This window comes from Haemaphysalis longicornis, unplaced genomic scaffold (assembly GCF_048455015.1).
Source record: "Haemaphysalis longicornis isolate Haplotype H1 unplaced genomic scaffold, Haemaphysalis longicornis Haplotype H1 scaffold_6, whole genome shotgun sequence".
In the NCBI taxonomy this organism is placed as follows: domain Eukaryota; kingdom Metazoa; phylum Arthropoda; class Arachnida; order Ixodida; family Ixodidae; genus Haemaphysalis; species Haemaphysalis longicornis.
In genome coordinates this window covers 97,591,954-97,604,061 of record NW_027526407.1, presented here as the reverse complement: position 1 = coordinate 97,604,061, position 12,108 = coordinate 97,591,954, and the positions used below count along the sequence as shown (strand labels likewise).

At 43.4% G+C, this 12,108-nt stretch overlaps 1 protein-coding gene across 4 annotated transcripts in view; it reads right to left on the bottom strand.

Moving 5' to 3' along the window:
* The window catches only part of Syt1 (Synaptotagmin 1), a 206,589-nt gene that overhangs the window by 31,368 nt on the left and 163,113 nt on the right, over nt 1-12,108 (bottom strand). For all 4 annotated transcript variants that reach the window (XM_077672584.1, XM_077672583.1, XM_077672587.1 and 1 more), the window contains 2 exons: nt 8,113-8,280; nt 6,590-6,763 (listed from right to left, as the gene is read on the bottom strand). In XM_077672584.1, the coding sequence (XP_077528710.1) occupies nt 6,590-6,763; nt 8,113-8,280 (342 nt within the window). The remainder of the gene's footprint in view (nt 1-6,589; nt 6,764-8,112; nt 8,281-12,108) is intronic.

Below are 12,108 nucleotides of genomic sequence, written 5' to 3'. Positions count from 1 at the left end.
AAGCCCTCGGAAAGGTACTTGTAAAACTGGCAAATGGCAATAAATTCGCGTAGAAACTTGTTATAGCACTCGCTAAACGAGAAGTCCTTCAATATCGCTATATGTAAGCTGTAAGGCAGTAGGTACTGTTTGTGACACCAACTTATATGCATAATACTGCAAGACAATGGCGTATACGCGAATATTCGCTGATTCTTGTGCTTTTCAGTGCACAAAAACTACGACTTAAGTGCGACGACGTAGTTTGTCTCTACCCAGATTTGGTAGTATGGTTGTGCGCGAATAGCCTTACAAAACTCTTTTTGGGCCTGAGCTTTGCCAGCAGCACGGTCGACACACAGGTCATGCTGGTTGTCCACTCGTTGCCTTGCCGGGGCAATACGAAACAAAAGTGAACCAAAACAACCAAGAACAAACCAGTGCTCCACATATATGACCACCACTTCACAACCACGGCCAGTGAAGCGCATGCGCCGACACAACGAACGATAGCCACAGAGGCAGCCATGTTGTTTCATCGGCAACACTAAGCCACCAAGTAACGCTGTAATTGGCCCCTATCCAGGTCAACGTAGACAAGCAGCCCTGCTCTTCATGTTTCGCGCATATATCGCTCATTGCAAAAGCTAAAGAAGTTGAACTGTGGAAATGGCGTGTTAACACAGATTCCACTACGCCTGCAGAAAGGTATATTTATGTGTTATACGATTATATCCTTGAAAGCTCCCCAGAAGGCTTCCATGCTAGCAGACGACGTGTCTTTTGGCATGTTCGCTTGAAAGTCATCTTTCTCCAGGTCAGCTGCGAAGCATGGAGTACTTTTGAATCCACAAATATAAAGCCGATTTTTCCATACTGCTGTTAAAATGGCTTGTACCTTAAAAGTACCTTAAAAATGGGGAATTCCAACTATCGATGTTACGGAGGTTTTTATTTATGGTTGGTTGTTCCTATTTCACTGGCCGCGTAAGCCCACTTTCCCTGCTCCGTTCACAAATCTTGACTGCAATTGAACTCAATCGTTCTTCGATTGTCTATTTGAATATGGTTGCACCACGCTTTATGTTGTAACGTTCGCGATGTCCGTTGACTCTCAAAACCGACCATTGGCTTAGGTAACTAGTTATTTGATGTGAGTTAAAACAAAGAAAGGTCTTTAGTTCTTCACCTTTAAAAACTCTACAGCCGGAAAGGACGATTGTTGTCTCTATATTCAAAATTGACTGTTCCTGCACAGGGTCCTTCTTTTTTACATATTAAGAAACCCATGTTTTATTCCAGTTAGGATTTTTTTGTCTCACCTAATCAACGAATAAATGCCTGACCATATACGCTATACTACACAAATGAACCACAGGTCGCAGAGATATTTTATCTTGAAATTAGCTACTATTGCTGAAAAATATTAGATCACTATAGAGCGCTGAGTAAGCGTGGAAACCATATCGACACAAGTTTCTCAGACAGCTAAGAGAACCTATGAATAGAAAATATTTCGTTCTTCATTTTGTGTGCCTTTGTCAAACATCGGCAAATTGCTCAGTTAGTAGCGCAAGTGCATTCTTATGCACATACTCTCGCGAAACTGTAATTTTACTTATAGATAAAACTGTCATTTTGGAGTCCACCTCTATTTATGAAGGTTTGTTGTCTGTAAACCTGCCACAGATAAGCTAATGTCGCTGTTGTTTCCTAGGGCTTTAATATCGTTGTGTGGGGACCCTTAATTGTAAGTGTTGAGGGGTAACCATGAAAAAACTAACAAAAATTACTTTACGCTATAAATACGTGTACTTGCTTATTTTGGGTTTAGAAAAAAAGCACAGGAAAAACAGGACGATACGTCTAAGAACAGGAGAAATTCACGAACAGTTAAATAAACGTTTTTTGACGTCAATACAGAATGATCAAATTGGAGGTCAAACAACTTCATCACCAAAACATTCACATATAATCACAGTTTGGAGGACCTGTTATTTAATTTCTGGCTTTCCTAAAAACGGGTTGTTTATCGTTCAAAACCCTGAAAAAAATTTTTCGTGAACTGTCTTTAGGAAATGTTTTCCACTGGTTGACAAACGTATTCCACAAAGAACAGTCGCTCACGAGTTAAGCTTTGATCGGGCAACTGGTCAGTTCAAGTCTAGCATTGATAGCCACCAGTACGAGCCTAGTAAACGGCTAGAAATGGTGTAGAACCCATTAACGTTCTGCAACTTTCTTTCAAATACATACTTTTCTCGTGTTTTTTATTGTACCAATCAACATCGCAAGCGTAATGTGGGCAGCATATTTATCGTTTGACACGACGTGTTAGTGCCTCTTAATACGTTGCTTCGGAAAAGGCTCAGAAAATTGTGTCACAAGTATGCAGTGCTTCAGCCACTTGTAACTATTGATAGTGCACTGAATATTGGCGCTGCATTTAGGTTCGATCATTTGCGATAATTTGTTGCACATTTTCTTGAATTTGTTGTGTGCGTTGATAAATAGAAAACTAGGGCTTCCAAAGCGCACAACAAAAAATACGACGCACGAATTGAGAATACAAGTTGGGCTATTTAACCACCTGGCCAAGTGGCCACTTTGCTGCAGAAAGTAGCTGCAGTGTTTGCTAATTGGCAAGAAGAAGTAGTTTCTGTCTGAAGTTTCGACAGGCTAAAATTTGTAACCAAAACCAAGTAGTGTTCGACACCGAGTACCTAGAAATAACTTTTACCACCCCGAAATTACTTTCAGACCATGAAGCTTGCTGTAATGGACACCTACGAAGTAAGGGACACCACCTTGGCTTCACATTGCACAATTAAACAACGTCATTTGTACTGTCTTTCTGTTTACGGTATGCTTGAGAGGCAAGCTTCATGGCTCACGATGATATTCTGGGAGTGCATCAAGAAAGTTATATCGTTTTATTTTTTAGGGCTTAGGCATTCATATTAAATATTGCCATGCCAGCAAAGCCCACCGATGTCATTATAGCATTCTTATTTTAAATCTTGCTGTCGTAGTATAAACAAGAAAAGATTGTGTAATGTGCTACTTCACGTTTACCTACAAAGAAATTACGCGAACGAGCTACCAGCTAGAGACATTAATCGAAGATGGTTAGAGACACACCAAAGCATCGTTTTAAAACTTACAAGTCGTTTTATTGCGTGTGAAAGCGAAAGGTGAAAGCGAAAGATATGAATTTAAAACTTATTAGTTTTCAGAGAAGTATTTCATAGTTTATTTTGCCTTAATGGCCTGGTGCCTCTCTGCTACACAAACGAAAGCAGGTTTCAGTTACCATAAAGCAAAGATACTTCAGTTACCATCGTAGATTGCATAATTCATGACAAATAACTAATTTCAACAAGGCCAGCACTTGCAATTACGGACTTACGACAATGCGGCTGCGGCAGTGCGCCCGCCCCCCAAAATACTGCTCATAAATCTGGAAATGAACGAGACGGATTTGGTGCTCAAGGTACGAGTGGCATTTGCGTAGGCCAGGACTTAGTTGACTCATTACGCTTCCAACGTCCGAGAAAAACAAAACACCATAAAAGTCACAGATTAAAGGTCTACTTCTACGTGGTGTTGTGAAAGGTCGTGTTCGCACAGGGATTTTGTAACTAGGTGTACACTACGGTGACAAGGTCGACGCTACAAAGTGCAACGGTGAGTTTGCTGTGGTTTGTTCTTTTTCTTGCAGTCAGTAGTGCTCGACAACGCGCTACAACAATCCTACAATAAGCGTCAAGCTGAACAGGCTCTGTCATGACGAAACTAATATTACGGTTGCAAGAATACGTCGTCCTCCAAAATGTACGCTTCTTTGTTAAGGGTGCCATAAATGCGCCTTTTCTTGACACGCCTTGTGCCCCAGGGGTGCTTGGAAAGTTGCAATGTACTGAATGTGAAAATGATAAAACGTCTCGGGCACACAGGCCTAAACGTACATTGGACGACGCACCAGCGATGGAACTCCCATTACACCCCAGCAGGGCCGTACCCAGAAATTTTTTTCGGGGGGGGGGGGTTATGAATTTTGGGAAGGGGGTAGTTTTGCTGAAAGCAACAGTAAGTATTGTTTACGTGCTGCCTGAAAAGATTTCGGGAGGGGTTCGAACCCCCAAACCCCCCCTCTGGGTACGGCCCTGCACCCCAGGCAGTGTCTGGGTGAGGTGTGTGCCTTATGAAATATGGTTGGCTGTAGATCTTAAATTTCGCAGTATCACCCTCATGACGCACGAAACTATTTATTCCGCTCAAGAAAACTGCAGGACAGAGCCCCTTCAGCAGCCGCTCACCGTACGCACACACACACACACAAACGACACAAGTTTTTTCGTCAGAGTCCTTCGAATCCTACTCAACAAAGACCTAGTAAGGGAACACAAGGTGCTGACACGACGATACCCTGTGCTGTCTGGTACCGCTACAACATGGCGCAGCAGTTGGCCACAGTATGGCACCTCTAACACGTAGACACAGACGAGGGGAAAAGAAAGGGAAATGAAAGAACAGGAGGAGAAAAGCAGTCGGTCTAGAGGGTGGGTTGCCGTCATGCCAAGTCACGTGCAACAAGCGAGCATGCTCACAGCGTCTGAGAGACGGAGGCCGAGAGGTGCCAGAAATAATGAGGCATGCGGAATGTCAGGCCATTCATTTGAGTGCCATGCTCCACGTGTGCTTTCACAGGCAGAAGCGAAAGGAGACAAAAGTGCCAACCAGCAGTTAGGCCTGGTCTAGAGAGAAAAGTTGGATGAGTTTTCGGAACTTTTTACCTGTCTGGTCAGGGGTAGCGCTGGTGCCACCGCAATGGAAAGAATGTACTCCAAAAATGTATCGAAATAAAAAATTGGCAAAGTTCATGACACATATCACCCTCAAGTAAACTTTTCGAGAAGATTTCACCAGTTACGAATTCCCGCATACTAGCCATAACAAGGCACGGCATTTCTTCGTCCATACGGGTGTTACTTCTTGTTGCTTATTTAAAGTAAGCGAAGCGTTTTGGGAACGTTTTGTATTTCCCCAACGTGTGCGCGTATATTAGGTTATTGTTCTGCCATCTAGCGAAAACATTCCACTTAAGTTGGTAAGTAAGAAGGGTTCTTCTATATATTGCTGTTCTCGCCAAGTCGTAATGTATCCAGAATCTGACTTTTCTTTTTTATAGGTTTACTATACATTATATAAACTAAAGGTGCGCTCAACTGCAATCTTGATGCATTCGGGGACATAGGCAACAGTTTTCACCAGCTCTTCCCGATTAAGTTACCAGAGGTTCTCTCGCCTTGCAAAGATAAAATACACACGGGCCGCATTTACACGGAAGCTTCCCTTCACGATATAAACCTAAATACGCAAATAATATTCCTGACAACTGAGATTATATAAATATCCTTTCTGTTATAATTCTTCGCATTTTTCAGCCATCCCCTTGCCAATCAAAATTCTACTTTGTGTTAACATTTTACGGAATGACAAAATTTTACCACCTTGTTTGGTCGTTAGCCTGTCCGAATAATTCGCAATTTTTTTCGACTGTATCCACTTACATCAGTATTACGATTGAACATCAGTGCAGTTGCAAGCGCGAAACCTAGAGTGTATTTGAATTGAATATCTTCTTTGACATTTTTTTCTTTCCGCTTCCCAATTGCGGCGCTATGAGGAGGCCGACAGATTCATACTTACGCATGCAATAGTTCTTGGGTCGCACCGTGCCTCAGTGACGTCACTCATGCAACACGCCGAGTGATAGAGTTTCAGTGCTAGTTTGCCATCAGGACAATTATACATGAGCTCTATAATCTAGAGCAACCGTTCCTACCGCAGTCGGCCAATAATTACTGTAAAACGTTGCTGCAGCTCGTATTTATTGCTAGATTCTTCCAGCAAATTCATGTAATGTATCGACAGTTATAAAACAAACTTTCATGGTGACTGTGTTCTAGTTTATTTATACTGAGCTGATCCCATTGATGGCGCAAAACCATATGTCCTCATACGACTCAAAAAGGAAAGCCACGAAGGTATAGATAACCAACGACAAATTTTAACCAGCCTAATCAAAAAGTGCCGATACGTGGTATCGCTAATAACGATAATGCTCCCGTAGAAAACTTTCGCCAGGAAAATCACCCTTGGAACAAACAATATACAGAAAGACCTCACTATGCTTTTCATCTGGTAGCTTTCGGTTACTGTTGTCAATAAAGAAAGGCGTATACGCGCCACGTGACTACAAATTTACTTTTCTGCGTATATTTCAGAGTTTTAGTAAATGCATGGTGCCACTTAAAAAGAGCACCTCCAAAACTACTCGTAGGTCGTGCAGTGGTACGATTTTTAAATTCTATGGCAGCACACTCTACGGGATTTCATTATTATGAGCAACATTATTGTTACTTCTTCACACTACAATCCAATAAAGATGGAGTATCTGTTATAACCTGCATAGGATGTACATCAATTACCTTAGTGATGATTAGTGAAGGAAATCGCAGTTAAATGCTACGCTAACACTTGCAGTTTTGAAACAGGCCTGCGAGGTAGAAGAAAGCAGGCGAATAGCTCGTCAAAGGTCACTGACCTGTCCTTGTTCTCCCTCCACGCCAGTCAGGTCCCTCCACTCTTCGATGGTCTGAGCGAGGTCAATTGTGTTCATTGGTACCTTGACTTCACCAATCTGGTCATGCTTCGAAAAGCGGTCAAAATCGAAGATGGCAAAAACAAGCGTCTTGGTGGTGATCTCGGCGTACGGGACCTGTAGAAAGACATCGCTCATTAAATATTGCCAATACAATAACAATGAAACAGGCGTAGAAGGAAACAGGCCGAAGTTCGGATTTTTGCAAGCTCTTCGGACCGTTACCATGCAAATACCGAACAATTATTACGAGCCATTGTATTTTCCTTTGAATAATATGGCGAAGTACCAGGGTGACAAAACACTGGGTAGGAATTGCTGCTTGAGAAAACGTATAGGCTTAATTTCCGCTGTCCAAGTGACGCCTGTATAATAGAGAATGGTTATAGCATTCGTCGTGAAACTGAATACAGCACACCTACACACACGTGTATATAGGCGCATGTGTTTATGTTGTGCCTGTGTCTGGTGTGCATGCCTGTTCGTACATTTGTAAACTTTTATAACTGCGTGAAGCACTTTTCATTGCGTCGGTGTACCTTTCCAAGCATATCACAATGATGTTTTTCAAGAAGTATATTCTGGGCATTGAACTTTTACTTCCTAGCATTGACAATCAATTTTTTAACACGAAAGTGTTTTATGCCAGGGAACACCAATATATCAGTGACGTCATATCCGTCACAGAAGTGGCGTCGCTAGAAAACGGGCCATTCACGCGGCGGCACCCTGATTCGATCCCACGAACTCTGTCGCCTCTCGGCGTAAATACGTGGCGCTCTGCAGACTGCGCTATGAAGAGGGACGTGCGCAGCTCTACGAACGCGGCTTATGGCCTTCCCTCTGACTCATTCTGATTGTGCTGCCGTCAAGGAGAGGCGAAGAGAAGTAACACATCATGACGCTAATAAGCGCTGACAGTTGGTACCTCGATGCCAGCGCCTTCGTGTACGCCATACGCGCGTGAATTGAGGCACCCCCTGCTGTCTCGTTCTTCCCATCACCGTTATGTGTATCAAGCGACTGTTTCGGTGCATGTCATTTCTGCTTTTGTTGCCTCGGAATAAACCGGCTATTTTTGTTTCTTGCGCGTCTGGCGGGGTCTGGCTCGCGAACCCTTGCGCACATGAAGGAGGTTCTTTGAACATTAAACTGCTCTTGTGACGGTTTCTTTCACTTTCGTGTTTTACTGATTACTGTGAAAGAGGGATCAACCAGAATTTTTCTGTGGTTAAGCCAACGTTTTCAAAATCGGCATCTTGCTCTGTAGGATTCATGTTAGTTTAAGTGTACTTTTTTGCCTTAAACTCTGAAACACTGTCAGTGAGATTGTTCGCGACAACGCAATGTTTTCTGTGGTTCACGTGGAGGTAAAGCACTCGCATTTTAAAGGTTCCGAAGAAATTTTGACTGTGGCGCATACGGAACAAAACGATGGGATTTAACGGATTTACGTTAAAGCTCACCTTGAAGTTGAACGTCTCGTTGAAGACAGGATTAAGAGTCTTGCGGTGCACCTTGGTCTCGTACTTCTTCTTTTTGTCCGGGAGGAGATAGACCTTGACGTACGGGTCGGACGTGCCGGACATGTCCAATCCAGGGAGGTCTTCTGCTTGTATTACAGTCACGGCCAACTGTAGTTAATCACAAACAGAAGGCGCCAAAGAAATTCTTAATAGCAAGAACTATGTAACCACATTTAAAATAGAAAAAACAATATCCCACAGTTTTTAAGACAGTCTCGGGATATCAAAGCCACACAGCTCCCTATCCGTGTAGTGCGACTGATTGAAGGCCCGCTATAATTATTTTCGGTAAGTTCCGTCCTGCCGCATGTCAGGTAGCTGAACAATAACACCACGGGTTCCCCACACTGAATGACGTTGAAAGCTCAATAAACCTCCCGAAACACCCGCTGCTCCTGGCGGCACCCCACGCTATTAACTCTACGTTTTCCACGTTGTCACTTTCTGATCTCCGACTCTCACGCACCACGTAATAAAAAAAGCTGTAATGCAGTGCTCAGAACGAGGTGGCAATCGCATCATTCATACGTTTAATGTCACTCTTAGTGGTGAGCAATGCATGTAGAAATCTTATGACACTGCAAGACTAATCAGCTAAATAAAACAATTGCACAGTAGATAGATTCTGTAAATTATACTGGTGCTTTTAAAGTTAGAAAAAACAGACCCAGTTCTGCCCATTGGGAAATCTGCAGAAACACCGGAGCTGTGGCTCTCTTGTGTCAGCTCAAATATCGGTGAGAGCCCGCCGGAGAACGGCAGCACCGTTCCGCGTAAATTCTAAGGTTCGTGCAAACAAATCATCAGCTCAACGTCAGCCGCAGAAGGCGCCAAACCATGTCCCTTCCCTAAAGAGAGGGAGAGAAACGTGGTTCTGCAAGACCACTGCGCTCTCTATCGGTGGGTCTGGAAACCGGTTTCGGCGAGGCCACCAGCGCCACGAACGACCTACAGCAGACTCGCTTAAAGGCTCGAACCACCATAGGTCTGCGGTTAACATGAAATTTTTTAAATTCTCCGGCCGCCCTCAAAGGCTGGCCGTCCCGACCTCAACACGTTTCGGGGAAGACAACAATACGGCACCACGAAAATGACTCAGTAGTAACATGACAAGCATGGATTTTGCTTTTCGTAGCTCGTAGGATGATCATTCGAGTGAACAGAGCCATTTTTTACAATGTCCATTTGTTGTCTTGTAACAACGACATTTTATGATCAAATTCACCAAAACGCTAGCGGTTGAACGATTTTTATAAGTAAATAAGGTCACCTTTATGTGTCTTGTTTTACTGGTTAGCTTGTCTTTAGGCGCTAAACCCTCCAGGGGTCACTGTGAGTGGCACGGTAGCGCTAGACACCTGTTTGTGATATTTGTAAATTGCAGTGGAGTGATTAACGATCTTTTTGTGCCGTAGTACACCCAAGCTGTTTGCATAAATGGCTCGGTAAGATGCAGCTCCAACAGGCACATTTGTACTTACAAATAAACCTTTACATTGGCCTGCAAAAAGAATTGGTACCTCATCATGCTCCCTTTGCCCTTTCCTCGAGAGCCTAAAAGAACGGACGCGTGTCGCTCGCTCGTAGCAACAAGAGCGAGAATGAAAGGAGCATCGAATTGCATAGAAGCGCGAACGGGTGCGAAATGAACGTAAAGCCGCTGCTACAGAACAAGCAGTCCTTGCCATTACGCCTCAGGTTTCACATCATCGAGTAGCTCGGAATTACTGCCGGGTGAACAGTAACCAGCCCGCTTGGAACGGTGGCGTAAACCTATAATTCGTGCTCAGCTGGAAGGGATATCGGGGCGACGTTTTGGCCACTCTTTTTCGCGTCGGAGCACGAGCACATCCCTGTTGCCGGTTTGAGCGTGCGCGGATTGGGGGTGGGCGCTAGAGAAAGAGGAGGGGGGAAGCGGGGAGGGGGCGTCCACAAGCAGCTAGGCTTCATGCCCTCACCAGTGAGATTTAATTAGCGATATTTAACGTGGACATCTCACAGCCCAGTGTTGGGCCTCTACTGCCCTCCATGGTTGAGCGAATTGGGTTGGTGTGATTCTCAGACAGTAAGAGGCCTGCGACGCGCGAAGGACACGGACAGCCACAGGTTTGTCCACCATACTACATCTTAAGTACCTCCAAGTTTCACTCATCTAATTGGCTAGGTAATATGCTCAATAACAAAAAAACGAGTTTTTTTTTTGTTCTCCTTAAACTGCCCCCAGCTTCGGAGGTCATCCTCCTTCACAGAGTGGAAAAGCACTGAACTTTTCTTTTTCTGGACGGGTATAGAGAACTATGAAGGATGTCGAGGGGCTTTACTGAATATGAGGATTCTCGAATGATGTCTCACAGCTATTCCCCTTGGAGCGGAATAGATTTGTACCTGTACCCGTTGCCAAGACAACGGGGCAAGGACCTCGTCAAGCTGCTGTACTGCGGCTTTTTGTTCCTGTCCCAGCACTCTTTTATGAAAAGAGAGCTAAATAAAAGGTTGATTGATTGATTGACCACGCAAATTCCGTCAGCCGTTTTGTAGAAAAATATAAAGTAAGCCTAATTCCACGAAAAAGGAATAGAAATCGTAGATACGTAGGTACACAAAGAAATAAAACACGGACACAGAATACAAACCATAGCCCCATAAATCGAAGATTCGCTTTGATGGAGGGGTACTCTGCCAGGTTCCGGTTTCTTTCCAATATCCTGTTATGCGCCCATGCTATTGACTCAGCCAGACTAAATTTCAACCTAACGGGAAAAAATACGATACTTTTTGTGTTCTGCGTTGCACGGCTTGCCAGATTAAATTGTCTCTGTGCCTCCCACATTTTTTTGTCAGAAATTTGCACAATTTTTTGTTGAACTGTACATTTTTACTGTACATTTTTGAAGCGTTCTGTACCTTTTTAATGCCCTGTGTACCCGATAGCCCTCTAGCTTTTTGCGTTGTTGTTTTGTATTTACAATGTGATGCCGTATTTATGACGGTAAATCAACACTTTGTTGTCTCAACTAAACAGCCTTTTACCCGCAACCATTTTCATTTTTATATCAACTGTACTGTATTCCTTTGCTTGTTCGGCCCCCTCCAATAATGCCAGTGATGGCGATGTTGGTACCTGTATAAATAAATAAATAAATAAATAAATAAATAAATAAATAAATAAATAAATAAATAAATAAATAAATAAATAAATAAATAAATAAATAAATAAATAAATAAATAAATAAATGTGACCTGTAGTTTCATACGCGGAGATTTTGCGTCACGAAATCTCCATCATCCCCGTCATCATAGCCAGGAAACGACCCCCCGTATCGCAATCAGCATAGCTGAAAGGGCGATCACGGTCAAGCGCGACTGTGATCCCAATCATCGCAAGAGATGGTGGAAGATAAACAGACAACAAATTCTAATTGAGTGAGGTTTTCGCCCTTGAGAACGGGTATTTTGGGGGAAGACGTATGTCAGCGACTCGTCCCTCGACAGAGACCAAATTCCAAGATGGGTGTCTCTGTGCCTACTTGTGAATGCATAAGTATACCCATCACCTACCAGTTAATTCAATGTTATCACCAATTCTTTAGAAATGGAAACACCCTTGCTTCTCGCACAGTTTCCGCAGAGAACCTGCTATATTTTTTGGACGAAAAAACATTGCTGCTTTGTGGCTGGGCAAAGACTGGCAAAGAAAACATCGATTATAAAACCTTAAGGACTGATGTCCATCTCCATCCTGTGTTTCGTCAATGTAATTGTACTCAATTATCCTCCCACACCACAGACAAGCCATGGTTGCAGAGAGTTGAACACAAAAAGTTAATTATTGACACAGCGTGAGTAATACAGTGGGCCAGGTGATTAGTGCTAAGAGCGGAACAACAGCCGTGTGCCGCGTAAAACAAAATGGAAGAGGTAATTTAGGTTCTTGCT